The following is a 19,726-nucleotide window of genomic DNA, read 5'->3' on the forward strand; positions in this document are numbered from 1 at the left end:
TTCATGACTTCAATATCATTACAGCTGGAAGCCACCTTATAAATAATCTTGCTCAGTGTTCTCATTTTATAGGTAAGACAACTAAGGCCTCAAAAAGTGACATCCTTAAGGTCACAAAGTTAATGACAGCCAAAGGTCAAACTCTTATGCACAGATTTGGTCATGGCATTCCTCTGCTGAAAAAATTTTAGCAATATCCTATCAGTTCCTATTTCATGCCCAAACTTCTCTGCTAAGCATGTGACTTGCTATCTGATAATTCCAGACCTCTTATAATCCTCCCCTCTATACATAATCTCTTCTACTGTGAAGCTATACCATTACACTGACTTTTTTGTTTTTTGATTTTTGGTTTTGGGGTGAGGCAATCGGGGTTAAGTGACTTGCCCAGGGTCACACAGCTATTGTGTCAAGTGTCTGAGGCCGGATTTGAACTCAGTTCCTCCTGACTCCAGGATGGGTGCTCTATCCACTGTGCCACCTAACTGCCCCATTACACTGACTTCTAATTCCTTAGACTTTGCTCACGGTATTCCTTACATTCATCTGTCTTCCCTGTTTTCCCTCTTTTTCCCTCTAAATTCATACCCACGAGGTATAGTGATCTGCTTACAGAACCCTTCCGATCTCCTGAGTAAAAATTCCATTTCCTCCTCTCCCTGCCTTTCTTCTCTCTAATACCCCTGCTACAAGGAATTCTTATGCATACTGGCCATTTCTGACTCCTTATGTTCCCAGGTGACCTTTTCAGTTTAGCTGGCCAACTAAACTTCTGAGCATTGGGACTTAACTTTGTTCCCAGACCCACTATGGTCATCCTAAAACTTCATCATTCCTATGATAAGAAAAGTGATATCTTGACTCCAAAGAGAAAGAGATAAATACTAAAACCACCTTCTTGGACTGCTGAATACTTCACTATTTTCTCAACCTTCAAGTCCCCCCTCCTCATTCTTTGGCATTAGAGTTTCCTATCCTCACTCTCTCCCACGTCCTGCATCCCAATGATATTTAGAGGCTGACACAATAGGTATGAATTTAGTTGGTATCCCTGTAGACTAAACCTAGTCTTTCTGTAGTACTGTAGAATGTGTATTTGTTTTTAAAATGTTTATATGTTTGCATATTTTTTATTTCTAAAAGAAAAATGTTATATAATAGTACTGCTTATTTTTATTTTTACTTGCAAGCATGCAATAGTTTAGTAGCACAATGTATATGAAAAAATGTATGTTCTATTTTCCAAACACCCAACTTATAAATTAACTTTAACAACACAACATATTTGTAAATTGGGGCAGCTCCTTATAGCAGTGTTTACTATAAGTGTTTCAATAATAAAGCAGTACTGTTATTAAATATTAAAGTATGGTGAGTTTACTTAAACTTTCTAATGAGCCCCACCTAAAGCACCTCTTTGATTTAATTTATTTAAATCTTGACTCAAGAAGATCAATCTGTATCTTGTTATATTTGTAAAGAGAAATGAAAAGTGTAGAAACATACCTACACTGGAATTTATCAGTGCCTTTAATTATATCTTCTTTCATTCACTTCCTAAGGAGTTTGGATTAACCAATATTATGATAGTAAAATTATATTTCATATTTTTATTGTTTTGATTTGATTTATACTTGCATGTTATTCATCCTATAATCTCATTGCATAACATATGGCACAAAAATGATCGGTGTAGCCAGAATAGCTTAGTTATTGGAAGTAATAGCTGACCTTTAGTAGTCACCTATTTATACAGTTCCCTGGCATGGACACCAAGAAATAAGTTTCTTTTACATTATAATTCTGTACTTCAGATTATGTTAACGAATCACACTGGATATCTTCTCCAGGAAAAAGGTTAGCAAATTCATGAGTTGTAGTTAAGTTTGTACTCCCTCCCACTCCTTGCCAAAGTAATTGAGTAATAAAAGCTTTGGATCCAATTAGAGTCAGTAGTAAACTAATCATTTTCCCTTCCACAAATATTTTCATTCCCTGCAAATGTTGCATTTTATATTGTTTTTATTGTTAGCTTGGGTGCAGACCAAGAGCAGCTAAATAGTACAGCGGAAGTGTTGGTCATGGAGACAGGAAGACTGGAGTTCAAATGTAACCTCAGACACTTACTAGGGTGTGACCTTGGGCAAGTCACTTAACCTGTGTTTGCTTCAGTTTCATTATCTGTAAAATGGAGATAATAACCCTACCTCCCAGGGTTGTTGTGAGGATCAGATGAAATAATTGTAAAATGCTTAGCATAGTTCCTGGCACATAGTAAGCCTTAAATAAGCCATAAGTGATGTTATCATCATTCATTTCTGCCTTGTAGGGAAATCCTCACTTTTAGTCTAGATTTGTTTTTTGTTTGTTTGTTTGTTTTTTGCAGGGCTATGGGGGTTAAGTGACTTGCCCAGGGTCACACAGCTAGTAAGTGTCAAGTGTCTGAGGCAGGATTTGAACTCAGGTACTCCGGAATCCAGGGCCAGTGCCTTATCCACTGTGCCACCTAGCTGCCCCCTAAGGGAAATCCTCACTTTTTAAGATCACCAATTACAGATGAAATGCTGATCAGGATACATGAAAAGAGTTTCTTGCATATTATAAATGGAAAGTAGATGGTCGAAACTTTCCTATTGCTCTAACCAAAGCAGAGGACTGTGACAAAAATTTTAAATCTCATGTTAAACAAATAGATCTGTAAATAAATAGGATGATGGAAACAAGATTGTTGTTCTTTTACTGTGCTTTTCTCTCATATTAGATTTGTAATATATCAAAGGAAAATAACACTAAAATTGGACCTTACACCAGTGAATGCTTCAGAAAAACTTCAATGAAAACTTAATTTTGCAAAGTGTTCTACTAGCTTATTCATGTTTGCAGTTGAATCATACTTAAGGATTATGTGGAAAAACTCAGCAGTGGTTCAGATCACGTATATAGAGCCCTACAGGCTTCTGGCTTAGGAGTCTTCATGAATTATCCTTTCCATGTTGGGAGATGCCAAAATATCTGTATGACCCTGGGCAAATGCCTTGATCTTAAATTGTCCTAGGCAACTCTTTAAGAATGCAGAGAAGATGCTCAGTGCCTGGGATGTCCTAAGTGCTTAATAAATGCTTGTTGATTGACCTACATTAGTGAAGGCAATTTCTTCATCCAGGACTTTGCTATAGCAATGAAATCACAGGTTGAGTCCCTATCTCTATATCTATATGTAGCATAGAATATTAATACATCCTTTTGGTTAGCAATGATTATAAATGTGGGATGCAGTCACTTGACTGTGAGGATCATTGAATTGCCACAGGACTATTCTAATATCAAATTCCTATGATACATATGAAATATGTGTCTGTTAACAAAAATGATTTATATGGCAAATGGTTACAGAAAAATGCCAGTCTTGAGAAACTATATATCCTTAACATATTCACGTAAGAAAGCTAGAATATTGTCCTGGGTCCTTTTATCATTCTGTACATGGAAAAAAATCAGGTTTTTAGCCCTCAAGAATGTTAAAGGAGATATACAACAGATTTGGACAGATCATTTAGAAGCTAGTTAATGGATATTGAAGCAGAGTGAGCTTGAGAGTTTGCTAAGTCTTTCCAGTGCAAAGCACAGCTGAATTAACTAATTACCGAATTAGTTAATTATTGTGACTACTCTAAAGTAAATTCTATTTGTCATTTTTAAAAGAGTGGGGGGGGGGGGAAAGAAAGCATTCTAAGTGTAAGTTCTAAAAACAGGTCTATAACTGAGGAGAGTTCATTTTTCTTCCCATTTCCAGGAGACTAATTTCTTCTTGTATAAAATTAGTAATTTAAGAGTGTTCATTGTGAACACTCTGTATTTCACTATGCTTAACACTTCTCAATCATTTTGTGAGACATTCTCCCAACTTTTCCCTTCAATTGAAGGGCAATATTACTTTTTTTTTTTTAGACTCCTTTTTTTTTTCCTTTTTTTTTTTTTTTTTTTGGTGAGGCAATTGGAGTTAAGTGACTTGCCCAGGGTCACACAGATAGTATCAAATGTCTGAGGGCGGATTTGAACTCAGGTACTCCTGACTCCAGGGCCGGTGCTCTATTCGCAATATTACTTTTGATTTAACTACATATAAAGTCTTATTGGGACTACACCTTTTAGGAGGTGCACTCTGATAAATACATTCTTTTTTTTATTGTTGGTGGTTTTTTGTTTGTTTTGATTTGGGTTTTGTGGGGCAATGAGGGTTAAGTGACTTGCCCAGGGTCACACAGCTAGTGTCAAGTGTCTGAGGCCAGATTTGAACTCAGGTTCTTCTGACTCCAGGGCTGGTGCTTTATCTACTGTGCCAACTAGATGCCCCCACACATTCATTTTTGTAAGATTTTGAGTTCCAAATTTTTATTCCTCCCTTCCTTTCCTCCCTTATCCCCAGGACAACAAGTAATCTGATATGCAATATGCATTACAATCATGTTAAACATATTTCCACATTAGTCATGTTGTGAAAGAAAAATCAGAACAAAAAAAGAAAAATCATGAGAAAGAAAAAACAACAAAATTGAAAATAGTTTGCTTCAAACTACATTCAGACACACACATCTTAGACAAGAACTTCATGGTAAAGTGTTAGGAGGAGATCAAGCTTGATTTCTTTTGAGAAATTGTGAAGTGCTTTTAGTGAACTGAGCTTGTTCATTGTTTAAAAAAAAACATTATCTCTAATTACCTTGAATTCTCTCAAAAACCAATATTCTCTCTCTCATAGATGCTATTATCTTTGTGGAACATGGAACACCATAAAAGCAGATGAACCCAAATTACTCCCCCACCCCTACCCCCAAAAAGTAACCCCCAAGAGCAATCAAAAGATTCATGAGAGGCATAAGCATATTACAATGTATCTCCAATGATAATTTGCATGTAAAATGATATGTGACATTATCATGTATGTAGTTTATCTTACAAAATATATAGAATTATATCCTGTCTTCCATGGTAAAAGCCGTATAGTTCTCCCTCAAAATTGTAAATTTCAAATAATACTTTGTTTATCCTGGAGTATTCATAATTGACAGAGCTCCTTTCTCTTGACCTTTAAATAAAGATCCTTGATATTGATGGGGATTTGGACACCAGCAGGGAAGGTGGTGTTTCTGAAAATGAAAAAGGCATTTAGTTTTGATTCTGCCATTGTATCCCCTCACTGCATATACTCTTTAGGAACAGAGATAGGCACTGGTGGGTATGGCAGGGTGGGAAGTGTTCAGACAATTATATTATGGGAAGAAAAGACTTGAACTCAATGATAGTCCATGACTACAAAGCCCTGTGTCAGTATTGGGGGGGGGCACGGTTTATTGGGTGAGAGAGAAGATGCTCTGAAATGATCAAGGTTATCATATAGGCAAGGCATTATGAAATAGCAGCAAAACTTCTGGCTACAGTTCTCACAGGTCAAAAACTTTTAATTCAAGATTGAGACAACACAGAGGAAGTGCAATTCTGTTGTTGGTGGTGCTGTTGTTGTTGTTTTTGACATTTCCTTTGAATAGTCCATGTGTGAAACTAATCAAAAGTATCTTGGTCAATGCCTTGTTCTAGAGCATAGTGTTAGACAAACCTGTGAATGAAATTAATAATAAAAATCTAATACCTTACTATCCCAATGAGAAATAGACAAAAAGAGTTAATTTCTCAAATATTATCAGTGTCTAGATAAAGCAGAATTTCATGGAAAGCTTCAGAGAGCCTGCTTTTGAATTTGTGTAATGTCAAAAGTACAGCAACTGTTGAAATTGCATGTCAGGAATCTTTAAAAAATCTAGGGTGACATGGAGCAAGAATACTGAGGAAGAATAAATATGAATTATATTTTCTGTATTTCTATTTTTAATGAAGCCATTCAGCACAAAGAAAAAAACTACCCAGGATTTCCAATAGAATGTAAGCTTTCTGAGGGCAGATACTATTTCATTTTTGTCTATATGTTCCCAGTTCCTAAGTAACCTTCATTCTATACTATGGTCTTCAAAACTCTTCTTTAATCCAGTTCTTAGTACAAGGGTTATTGGATAGCTAGGTGGCACAGTGGATGGAGTGTCATGACTGGAGTCAGGAAGACTCATCTTCATGAGTTCAAATATGGTCTCAGATACTTACTAGCTATGAGACCCTAGGTAAATCACTTTAAGCCTATTTGCCTCAGTTCCTCATCTGTAAAATGAGCTGGAAAAGGAAATGACAAACCACCCCTGTATCTTTGCCAAGAGAACTCAAGATGAGGTCATGAAGAGTTAGAAACAACTGAAAAATGATTAAATAATAGCAAACAAGGACTATTGGTAATCCAATTTAATTTTTGCTGTCTTGGTAAGAAAAAGGGTGAATTTAGAAACTTTTTTGCTACTTAACAGGAACTTCTGATAGGTCTGAAAATTCATTTGTAGTACATAACTAATTGAAGGTTTCAAAAGAGCATGGAGGCAAAAGTCCTTCCTTTCTGGTAACTCTAGTGACAATTACTCAATCTGTTGGGGGACAAGAATGCCAAAGATGACTAATTGAGAGCAAGTTTAATAGATTTAGGACTTAATCAAAAACATCTGGATTTTGTGTCCCTAGCCATGGAGTAACTTGAACCAAATGTCTTTGCTTCTACTGTACTGTCTGAGAAAATGAATTTTTGACCTATTATTTATTTTTTCTGATAACAAGTATATATTTTCTTTCCTACCCCATTTCCAATTTAAAAGAAAAAATTCTCATAAATATCCATAGTCAAGGAAAACAAATTCTTACATTGTCTATGTCCCAATGTATTTCTCATTCTACATTCTAAATCCATCACCTCTTTATTAAGAGGTCAGTAGCATAGTTCATCATTAGTCCTCTGGAGTGATAACTGATCTTTACAGTGGTCAGAGTTATTAAATCCATTAAAGCACATCATTTACAATGTTTTTGCTTTTCTATACATTGTTCTGGTTCTGCTCATTTCACTCTGTATCAGCTCATACTCTATCTCAGAGGAATCAAACAAGAGGCATAGGGGGTATACTGAAGCCTGCTCTTAGACCACAGGTGAACCAGATTAAAATGCAACTGGGAAATATTTAAGAAAATAAATAAAAATACAATAGGACATAGATAATGTTAATATGTGTTTCATAGGTCAATACCTGGTAGTCAGGGAACCTTATATGTGGTTTATTGGCTCCTCTATTTAAGTTTGACACCATTGTGGTACTAATCTCTCTGACAAAGAAAAGGGCTAAATTGTTAAACATGTGATATTCATGGGGAGAATAACATAACAGAATGATGTTATTTATAAATTCTTGTATCTCCATAAGGAGCTGCTTCTATTAATGCAAAAATGAATGGTAAGCATTGTTCTGATAAAACTTGAGTGTTAGTAGATTGTGATTTATCAACCACATTAGCAGAAGAGGCTTCATTGAGAAATGTAATCTGATTAAATTAATTCCCTAATCAAATGAGTCAATAAAGCTCTATAACATTAGATTCTCCAGGGTCTCATTTGAAGATGTTTCTAGGTGCTCATCAAAAGAAAACAAAATGTCATTGCATTAATTATTCTGTTTGGCCAATTGAGGGAGAGAATATCTACACTTAGGAGTAGAAATTCCCACTCATCCTCCTACTTACTACATTAGGACCTCAGGTCAGTCACTTAACCTCCAGGGGTATCACTTCCCTCATCTGTAAATGGAGTGTGCTGGGCTTGATGATCTCTGTGGTTCCTCCTATCTTTAAATCCTAGGATGCTGGGATAGATTCTAGTGCTATTCTATGATCTAACACAGTCATGACCCTTTCTAAGAATGATTTATTTAGACTGCTTGTTCACAGAATTGTCTAATTCCTGAAGACATTACTTCTGTATTCGACCTCTAGGTCAAGGAAGTAAGACTCTGTCTTTGGTCTGTAGTGCATGTTTTCCTCTAGAGGTCAAATGACATCTTTTAGCATGCCTTATTTTATGAGCTTTTGGTTATCAGAGAGGCAGGCATTAATTTTCTTCAAAAATAGAAGTAGAGTATTCGAAATAGTGCCATAACCATTATTTCAAAGGGAAAAGTTAGTTTTTGTGATGTGATGTCAGCACTCTTGCTTTTGGCAAAACTTTGCTATTACACTAACAAATCTATAACTTCTACTAACTGTTTTTTTGTTTGTTTTTTTTAAGTGAGGCAATTGGGGTTAAGTGACTTGCCCAGGGTCACACAGCTAGTAACTGTTAAGAGAATATATTTGATTGGGGGCAGCTAGGTGGCGCAGTGGATAGAGCACCGACCCTGGATTCAGGAGGACCTGAGTTCAAATCTGACCTCAGACACTTGACACTTACTAGCTGTGTGACCCTGGGCAAGTCACTTAATCCTCATTGGCCTGAAAAAAAAAAAGAGAATATATTTGATCCTGTAGAAAGAACACTGAAGTGCAAGTTGAAAAACTCCAATTTCATATCTTCTTATATCTACTATGAGGGTGACCCTCAGGTAAAGTTACATCTCTCCATCTTCTAAAACAGTTGGCATCATCCTTTGATAGTGAATACTTTGATCCATATTGGGCAACGTGGCTTTGTGTAATTGTAACCACTTCAATGTGTTAAGTGCTTGTTGTTGATTCAATCATTTCAGTACTATCTGACTCTTTGGTACCCTATTTGGTATTTTCTTGGCAAAGATTCTGGAGTAGTTTGCTGTTTCCTTCCCCAGCTCATTTTTACAGCTGAGGAAACTGAGTCAAACATGATTAAGTGACTTTCCCAAAGTCACACAACCAGTAAGTGTCTGAGACCATATTTGAACTCAGGCCTTCTTGAATCCAGGCCTGCCACTAAATTAGATACTTGACAAATGCTTGTCAATTGGTTGATTTATTGAAGGTACAAGATGAGACAATATGGCATCGTAATGGTGTACCAAGGATAGAAGTACATGTCCTGCCTCTGTCATGTGCCTGCTGGTCAACCCTGCAGCTAAACTGCAATGGTAGAGGGAGTTTCCACACCAGAAGGTTCCCTGCACCTATGAAATCAGAATTCTAAATGAACAAAAGGTCAAAAATTAGAATATGATGTAACTCTGCCTTTCCAAGGTATTGCTATATAGCATAATTAAACTGAAATTGAAGGAAAAAATCTTGTAACATCTTCATAAAAAAATTACATGGTCATTTTTAGGATTAAACATTCTTTCCAGAAATGGTGAGGTAAGTTGGAGAAAACTTGCTCTAGAGGTGGTGTGAACAATAGTAGTTATTGTAAGGGGCTAAAATTCTAGCTAGTCTATCTAAAATATCTAATGAGTGGTTGACTATAAATTATAAACTTTAACAAGAGTTAGACTTTTAAGCATTTATTAAGGAGAATAAGAATTTGGTGAAAAGAAAGAGAAGGGCCTAGATTCATCTATCTATTAAAGGGAAAGCGCATTTCTAGCTCCCTTCTCCACCTGAGTCCTGAGGAAAGAGAGCGAGAGAAACAGCTTTGTTCCTCTTCCTCCCACAAGCAAACATCACTTCCTGACGCCAAAAAAAAGCTGCATGGCTTTGCCCTCAGAGGCCTTTTCCTTATGGTGGAGCTTTCCTACAGTAAGTCTCCAGCAGGTTACTGGCAAAGTCTTTATAGAGAAAATTACATCAAAAAGACAGAGGGGACGGCTAGGTGGCACAGTGGATAGAGCACCGGCCCTGGAGTCAGGAGTACCTGAGTTCAAATCCGGCCCCAGACGCTTAACACTTACTAGCTGTGTGACCCTGGGCAAGTCACTTAACCCCAATTGCCTCACTAAAAAAAAAAAAGACAGAGAAATTATTTTAATATACAATATTATTTATGGCTTATTGCTCCATAAACATCACACTGACCTAGTCAAACAGATTCATTATCTTATGCTGCCTTCAATTAAGGTTAAACAAACTAAATTAGAACAAATTAATAAATAGACTTAGATTTCTACACAGTTTGCAAAATCCTACATTTTAAAGAAGTTACAATGAACTAATTAAGGGAAGTAATTTACATGTCTCAGAGAAAACCAAAAGTTCTGAGTCAGGGAAATTTTTATGCTATATTCCATTCTTCCTCTCTTTTGGCTTCTTAGGAATGTAAAAAGTCTTCCCTTACTACTATCACTCCATAAGCCAGGTTTTAGCCAGGTGAGGTTAATATTAATAGGAAACAGGCTTCAGTTAGTCAAATGTTCTAGGCAGAATGGCATAATAAAATTAGATAAAAGGAAAATGAAAAAAATTATCATCACACTGTTCAGATGGTTTTCTTTTGTATTGTATGAGTCTAAATCCACCTCTCTATAATCGATTCCATCTATTGCTTCTTATTATATTCAATTCACAAATCATTTATTAAGTAATATTGTTCTAGGGCTTGGGAATACACAGACAAAATAAAACTAAATCCCTCCTACTCTCAAGCATTGCAAGGGGATGGGATATATCATGTGAATAAATATGTATACATTAAATATATAATAATTACAAAATTATTCAATTCAACCAACATTTATGAAGGAAGTACCAAGTGAAAAACACTATATTAGATGCTGGTTATACAAAAACAAACAAAAAAATGAAAGTCCTTGCCTTCGAGGAGCATGGATTCTTTTGGGTAAGTGCACTTTATATATTACACCTAAGTAAATATAAATGATGATGGGAAATAACAAGTAAATTAGACAGGGGAGGGAGAGAGAGAGAGAGAGAGAGAGAGAGAGAGAGAGAGAGAGAGAGAGAGAGAGAGAGAGAGAGAGAGAGAGAGAGAGAAGGGTGTTGGGCTGGGAACGGGCTTATCAGGAAATGTTTCATTAGGACATGTCAGTTGAGTTGTGTTTTAAAAGACAAGGTTTCAACTAGAGATGAGGAATAAATGTGTTCCAGACATGAGGGGCCAAGTTCTGTCAAGTTCTAGAAGCAAGAGATGGCATACTGGACATAAGGGAGAGCTAGCAGGCCTAGTTTTGCCCTCTCAATTATGGCGGAACAAAGACTTGTTCTCTCTTCTACATGACAGCCCCTTAAATACTAAAGACAGTTATTACAACCCCCTAAGTTTTCTCTTCTCTAGATCAAACCTATCTATTTCCTTCAAACTATATCAATATGGCCTGATTTCCAGTCTTCTCACTATCCTGGTCAAACTCTCCCTGTGTGCTCCAGCTTATCAAACATCATCCAAAATGTAACACCCAAGACTGAACACAGATTACAAGTACGAACAAGGCAAAGTACTGTGGAACTTCTTGAGTACTTCAAAGTACTTCTTGAGCAACGAAGAGTACGTTTTGTTCACCCATAATCTAAGCAGTTAGGTTGCTGGTGTGAATTAAAGATGCATTCAGGTTCCTGAACTATTTGTTTTATCACCCCAGGTAAATTGCTTAACCACTTTCCCCTCATCTTTTCTGTTAACAAATGTGATGATGATGATTATCACCGTTCTCCTTCATTGGGTTATTATGCACAGTAATTAAACAGTGCTCCTGGTAGATTTTGAGGGTATTTTTTAGAAAACAGAAACTATTGAAGTGTGGTGCCTTCATATTATTTAGTCACAATATACTTCATCAGTTTTATACATTGACTTTTCATAGCACTTTAAAAAATGACTGGCTGTATTACATCCAAACATTAAAAACAAAAGAACCCTATGTTATTAATTTTTTAAAAAAGTGAACATAATACCATTACCACTTTCAATCAGCAACATATTTATTGAATACCTAATATAAGCAAGTTAATAATGTGGCTATCTGATGGAGATAAAACTGTGAATTACACACTTTAACATTACTAGCTATCACATAATTTCATTTTGGTCCTTATACTATTAAATTATATTCCAGAATCTTATGATCCATTCTTTTTCTACTCCTTTACTTTTCCCTTGCCTTCAGCCTCCATCTCTCCTTTTCTTTACTTATCCAAATCTTATTGATCTTTCAGTGTCCGTCATGTGTCATCTTCTCCATGCTACCTTTGGTAACTGCCCCAGTTGGGAATAACCTCTTCCTTTTCTGAATTGCTATATCACTTGTCTATTACAGTAATACATGATAGCACTGAATGATACACTGTCTTTTATTGTTATCCTGTCACTTGATGCTTCTTGATCTTTTTATTCACAGAAATACAAAATTATTCAATTCAACAAATTTATATATATACATATATACACACACACACACATACACACACACACACACACACACACACACACACACACATATATATATATATATATATATATATATATATATATATATATTTCAGGGCCATGAGGGTTAAGTGACTTGCCCAGGGTCAAACAGGTAGTAAGTGTCAAGTGTCTGAGGACAGATTTGAACTCAGGTGCTCCTGAATCCAGGGCCTGTGCTTTATCCACTGTACCACCTAGCTGCCCCTCAACAAATATTTATTAAGGAAGTACTAAGTGATAAGCACTATACTAGATGCTGGGTATAAGAAGCAAACAAAAAATGAAAGTCTTTGCCCTCAATGAACATACATTCTGGTGGGAGAGTATACTGTATATATTACACCTAAGTAAATGAAAAAGATAAAAGGAAATGTTTAGTAAATGAGATAGGGTGAGAGTCAGAGACAGAGTGACAGAGAGGGAGAGACAGAAATTTTGTATTTTTGAGGATAAGGACTTTTTAAAACTTCTTTTGTATCCCCACTCCAGTCCATTCATTTTCTACTCATCTATCAAATTAACCTTCCTAAAATGCAAATGTGACCGTATCAATGTCCCTCCATCCCCACCCTATTCAATAAATCCAGTAACTCCTTTTATCACATAAAATTTAAAACCCTCTGTTTGGAACTCAAAACCATTCATAATTATATTCATATTATATATATTATATTTTATCATATCATTTCATATTATATTGTATTATATTAATATATTATATATATGGTCCACTCTTAACTATCTAATCTTCTTTTACTGTAAGCCTCCCTTTCCCCTATACCCTAGGATTCAGTGACACTGACTTTGCCATTCCTTACATATGATATTTAATCTCCAGACTTTGAGAATTTTTTCACTGACTGTTTTCTACTCCTGGAATAGTATCTCTCATAGCCACATCCTGCCTTCCCTGGCTTCCTTCAAGTTCTAGCTAAAGTTTCATCTTTTATGAGAAGACTTCCTGGATTCCCTCTTCATACTAGTGCCTTCCCTTTATTGCCTTTGCTTTATTCTATAGATTTTTTTTGTATATACTTCTTTTCATGATGTTTTTGCTTTTAGATTGTTAGCTCCTTGAGAGCAGGGGCTGTCTTTTGCCTCTCTTTGTATCCCTAGCATTTACCATAGTACCTGGCATGTGAGAGGTACTTAATAAATGCTTATTGATTATCTGACCCAATGAGTGTACAGCATATATAATGAAGTCAGTGTCTGGTTTTTCTAGATTACTGTTTCTTCTCTCTTCATTTTAGAGTTTCCATTAATTGAAGTTACCCTATAATCAAGATTTAGGAAAATGTCAGTTGAGTTGTTATTTTTTTGGCTTCTTCATTTGATCTCAAAATCTCATTTCATATTTTTCATATATGTTTCTTGGATTTCAGCTCTTTAATAGCAGGTCTAATTTTTGTTTTTGTTAACCTTTAAGAATGTTTTCTGAAATCCCTTAGTACATTTTTTATGAGAGATACAACAGCACAGTGCATGGTGTATGGTACTTGAAGTATCATATTAGGTTTAGGTATTATATTAATGCTTATTCCTACTCTCCACCTCCCTCCCCCATATTTACATCTATGTGAGTCTAGACAAGTTGTTTGACCTTTCTGTGTCTGTTTCCTCATCTATAAAATGAAGTATTGGACTTATCTATTAAGGTCTCTTCTAGCTTTGCCTATGATCTTATGATGTCATGACACAATGATGTGGTAAAAAATTAATAAATAATGAATCAATAATGCAAGCACCAATAACATTACATAAGATATCATAAAAACAAAACCATATATAATATTATGGAACATTCCTTAAAAGGAAGAAAAAAGAATATAGAATCAAACAAATAGCATCTTATTTTTAAAAATAGTATCCTGAACAGAATTTGTTACTTATTACCCTCTTGACCTTGGACAAGTTACTTCACATTTCTTGGTCTCACTATCCTCATCTATAAAATGATCTCTATAGCATTTTTCAGTTGAAAATTCTATGATTTTATGAGGCCTAACAATTTAATTAAGCTCATCAAATCTTTATTGAGCATCTAGGCAACCTGCCTAGGGGAAGGAAACCCTGATTTTAAACCTCCACTGCCTTGTGGCTATACCCATATATGGGAAAGGCTTCAGGAGTTAACCCTGAGGAAAAATCAGGAGTTGGAGTCCCTTAGGCAGTTGGATTTTAGACATCACATCCCTCTGGCAACTCCTGTGGCGGCACTGGTGCCAAACTGTACTGGCTCTGCCTCTCCTTTGGATCCACCAATATCGAGGAGAGGAAAAACCTGCTGCATGGGCAACAGCTTGTTTTCCATATTGATCTGCCCAGGCCAGCGCCCTGGAGAGGACACTCCAGCTACTCCTCATGGGGTAGATACAACACAGGATGTGGCAGTTACCGGTTATAAGTCACTCAGGAGCTGCAGCTCCCAGATCGGACTGCACAGCCACACTGTGCTGATCCATGGTCGTCCGCGACTGGTGGAGGCCTACTACTGGATATGGCATAAAGTAATAAGCAGATACAAAGTTTAGATAAGACACAGCCCTAGATTCTGTATACTACAGGAAGTGATTGTGAAAATTTTAAGGTTTAAATTATGTTCCTAATAAAAAATAGTTTAGTGAGATAACAAGGGCTTTTAAAAACAAAACACATTTTATTTACTATCCAAACTAGATAATTAAGATTTATTTGTATAGCTAATGATAAATAAAAATATACTTTATGCAGTTTTCTCAAAAGTTGACTACTAACTGTAAATATAACTTGAAAATTAAGTTATAACCAAAGGAAACAAAATGTAATACTGTTCCATTCTAGCTATTTTAAATGTCTCTGAAAATTTTATGAAACAAAATAGGAAATTCACTTTATTAAATATATCACTGGGGATCCACACTTAGCTCTCTGGTTATTATATTTACATACTTTTTGGTGGTGTTAGAAACAAGTAATGCACAGCATACATTATGAAACCAATAAAATGTCTCATGCAAAGTATCAGAATAGTAAAAATAGTTGAGGGACAGCTAGGTGGCAAAGTGGATACATCACTGGCCCTAGATTCAGGAGTACCTGAGTTCAAATCTGGCTGGGCAAGTCACTTAACTCCAATTGCCTCACCCCCCCAAAAAATAGTTGAAAGTCTTTTATTTATATTGGAATTATAAGGTTGATTTGAGAATTTCAGGTTTTTTTTTTCTTTTTTTCATGTCTGATGGTTGATGAATTAGAAGTGGCTGAAATTGAATGAATAGAGCAAAGATAGACCTTAGTCTGTGAACTTTGCCCCTCACCTGAATTAAGCTCCCTCTAGGCACAAGTTTTCATTAGCTTGTCTTTTAATTCTTTCCCAAATGTAATACTATATTTAGGTATATGTGTTATGCAGGGCTAGGATGTGACAGGTAAGGAAAATGTTGATGAGGACTAAGATGGAATAGCATTCTAGTTCCCTTTTTCCAAAGACTTTAATTGCATTCCACTTATGAAAGAGTAAAAATCATTCTAGAATATACTTCACGATTCCTCCCTTTTCTCTCTTCCTTTTTTTTCACCCTTTCCCTTCCTTTGTGTTAATGGATCCATCCTTTGAAGCGGTAAGCTACAAAGGAGAAAGTCCAAATTCTTGGGGCCTGCCTCTTTTCCAAAAGTTGCTTTAAAGGCATTTTTAAAAAATGCTATCTTTTTATTGCTGTAAAGTTTAAAATAGCTAATGATGGAGCCAAGGCAGAAATGTTACAGAACAGGTGTTGCATAGAACTATGATAAATTGGCCTGTCCCTTGCTGGTAGCAATATATAGTGGGTATTTATAGTCTTCTCATTTTTAATTTTCAAAGTCCTAAGTATGGATTCTACTAGTGGAGACATTTAGATGTGATAGTAGATAAGTAGTACCTATTTTTAACTAAACATTTTAATGACTTTGGTGATTATAAAAATAGATATTAATTATTTAGATTCTAGTCTTTGAATTTAAAGACTTTAAAGTAAGTCCTTCCTCTGTTTCCAGCAAAATAATTAGATTGAAAAATATTCATCTATGAGTTTCTCTCCCCTCTCCTGGCTCTGATAAACAAACAATTGGAGTCAATCTTCCAGCCTGGAACTTCCTTGTTCAAGAAGTATTCTCATTTCATTAGGCTATGTGCTCCTTAAGGGTGGGCTCTCTTTTTGCCTTTCTTTGTATCCTTGGCACTTAGCACAGATACATAGTAGGCACTTAATAAATGCTTATTGAAGCAATTTCACTACAATTTATTAATATGTTGCTCAAATAATGTTGATGTAGCATTGGATTTTTTTTTTAATTACTGGTTTTTGTTTCAGGGAGCAAGAGTGCAGAACACAGCCAAGAACTTAGGAGTCAGAGACCGGACACCACAATCTGCTCCACGGTGAGTGTGAGCCCCTGTGACCAGTTATTTGTGCAAATGGTTTGCATTGGGGTTTTTTTTTGTTTGTTTTTTGTTTTGTTTTGTTTTACAGTAACACAGAGCTCATTTTCCTTTAAGCATGAAATGGTTTGCCTAAACTTGTTTTGGATTATGAACTTTTTTGGGTTTGTTTTGCTTTACTATTTTGATAACTGCATATCAATGTAATTTGTTTCCTTTGTAATCCTTTGTATTTTGTTTTATACATTTAAAAACATCATTGAGGTGGCTAGGTGGCACAGTGGATAAAGCGCTGGCCCTGGATTCAAGAGTACCTGAGTTCAAATCCAGCCTCAGACACTTGACACTTACTAGCTGTGTGACCCTGGGCAAGTCACTTAATCCCCATTGCCCCACCCAAAAACAAAACCCAACAACATCATTTAAGGAAAAAGTCCATAGGCTTCCTCAAACTGCCAAAAGGGTCTGTGATACAATATTCCTCCTCTTCCTTCTCCTCGTCCTCCTACTACATCATAAAAATAATGCTAACATTAATATAGTCCTTACTATGTACCAGGCACTCTGCTAAGTACTTCAAAACTATTATCTCATTTGATCCTCACAACAACCATAGGAGGTTAAGTTCTATTTTACCGCCATTTTATAGATGAGGAAATAGACAAAGTGAGTTTAAGTGACTTGTCCATGGTCACACAGCAAATAAGTGTCTGAGTCTTGATTTATACTCAGGTCTTCCTGACTCCAGGCCCAGTGTTGTATCCATTGTGCTACCTCAATGCCTCAACACACGCACAAAAAGGTATGAATTTCTGCATTAGAGTAATAGAGGCTGCCTATGAATATCTGGTGTCTGTAGAGTATTTATTTTTTGTATTTACTTCTGATTTAAAATAAAGCAAATAGGGTAGTAGGATTATAACTTAAGATCACATGTTTTTCAATGGCCATATTTAGTTAATGTCAAAACTCACTCAAAAAACAAATGCCCATAAATGCATTACTGTAGTCATAGGAGTTCTGAGAATAATTTCCCTTGAAACAGAGTGATATGATGGAAGGTACAATAGCCCTTTCCATTCTGTAAATGTATGATGTTATGTTCCTATGACTGGGTCACAAAATACATAGGTTCATATCCTCACTCCCACTGTAATTATCCACATAACTACAGATAAGCCACTTCATTACTTTTCACCAAGGGTTCTTCATCTTGAAAATGGAGAGTATGAAGTGTGTGGTACCTTTCTCAAAGGGTTGTTGTAAGTTCCTATGGAAATATAAATGATGATTATAAAAAATGAAAGAGGAAGAAAAGGAAAAACAAATGTCTTAATTGTTTTTAAGATGGCAAACCCAAGAGGCTATAAAATCAATAGCATGTAGTAAAAAGAGCCATGTCCTTGAATCAGGTTTCTAGTCCCAGCACTGGTGTCATTGTTACTAATAAATAAAACATATTCATATGGACCCCAGTAGTTCACAAATGGTAATAAGGAGCATTCATATAGCACATTAAAGTTTACAAAGCATTTCTCTTACAAGAACCCTGTGATATAGGTAGTGCAGGGATTATTAAATCCATTTTACATATGAGAAAAAGTAGGTTCCGAGAAGTTAGATAGCTTGCCCAAGGTCAAAGAGCTACTAAACTATAGGTCTGTGACTCTTTTGACTCCAAGTTCATTTTTGGTTTTTGTCACTCTGCAATGCTATTTCTTCAGCTGGACATTAACAGAAGGAAAGGAATTCAAAAGCTAAAGGTGTGGAGGAATGATATTCCAGTCACCAGGTAGGGGTAGACTGCCCTGGAGAGGGCAGGACATGATTCCCATTTAGCTGGAATGGAAGTATTTCAAGGAGAATAACATAAAATCAGGCCTACATTAAATTGGGGTCAAGTGACTTGCCCAGGGTCACACAGCCAGTAAGTGTTAAGTGTCTGAGGCCGGATTTGAACTCAGGTACTCCTGACTCCAGGGCCGGTGCTCTATCCACTGCGCCACCTAGCTGCCCCGTGGTAAGGCTTTTGATTAGGAATCAAATTCAATACAACAACTCTTTATTAAGCACCTACTATGTGTATGGTCCTGTGCTAGACACTAGGAAGGAAGGAAGGAAGGAGACAAGGAAGGAGGGAAGGAATAATTTTCTATTGAGGAGGTAAAACATGTAAAATATATAGACAAATAAGCCTAGTCAGGATAATTTGAAAAGACATAGAACTTAAAACTAGAGGCATCAGGACATATTTCCTATAGGAAATGATACATGAACTGAGTTTTAAATGAAACTTAGGGATGCACACAAAAACACAGGGAAAGATGAAATACCAAATTTAGAGAATAGCAATTAGGTTAGTTTGGTTTTATTTCTCTCTCTCTCTCATCTCTCTCTATCTATCTATTTCTGCATAACTAGCTAGGTGGTACAGTGGATAGAGTCCTATGCCTGGGGTCAGGAAGACTCATCTTCCTGATTTAAATCTTCCCTCAGACACTCACTAACTATTTGACCCTGGGCAAATCACTTAACCCTATTGCCTCAGTTTCCTAAACTGTAAAATGAGCTGGAGAAGGAAATGGCAAACCACTCCAGTATCTTTGCCAAGAAAACTCCAAATTGGATAATGAATAGTAGGACATGTCTGAAAACAACTGAACAACAACAAATCTATCTATTGATCAATTGATTAATCTAATATAGATACATATACACATATGTGTATGTAGAGAATGAGAGAAAGTTTTGTAAAGGCTTTAATAGGGACAGGAGAGAAAGAAAAACCAGTCCAGGGGCTCTTCTAATTTTCAAAGCAATATATAAAGTGTCTAAGCCAAAATGGTTACAGTATAAGGTGAAGAGAAAGGACAGATACAAGAAATATTGTGAATGCAGAATTAATAAGATTTAGCAACTGACCAGATATGGGGATTAAAGGGAGTCTGAGTGAGTAAAAGGAAGGCAGTGACACCAAAAAGCTTGGAAGAGCAGCAGGTTTTCAAAGCAAGATCATGAGTTTAATCTATGATATATTGAGTCTGAGGTATTAACAGGACACCCAGATCTCAAGCAAGCAACCAGAA

General features: G+C 36.1%; 1 protein-coding gene across 1 annotated transcript in view; it reads left to right on the forward strand.

Annotated features, from left to right (window-relative positions):
• PREX2 (phosphatidylinositol-3,4,5-trisphosphate dependent Rac exchange factor 2) overlaps positions 1 to 16,644 on the forward strand; it is a 417,236-nt gene extending 400,592 nt beyond the window's left edge. Inside the window, 1 exon segment of the mRNA XM_043975911.1 lies at positions 16,573 to 16,644. Within this exon segment, the coding sequence (XP_043831846.1) occupies positions 16,573 to 16,644 (72 nt within the window).
• The last annotated feature ends 3,082 nt before the right edge of the window (positions 16,645 to 19,726 follow it).

Source organism: Dromiciops gliroides, chromosome 1, assembly GCF_019393635.1.
Source record: "Dromiciops gliroides isolate mDroGli1 chromosome 1, mDroGli1.pri, whole genome shotgun sequence".
NCBI classification, from domain to species: domain Eukaryota; kingdom Metazoa; phylum Chordata; class Mammalia; order Microbiotheria; family Microbiotheriidae; genus Dromiciops; species Dromiciops gliroides.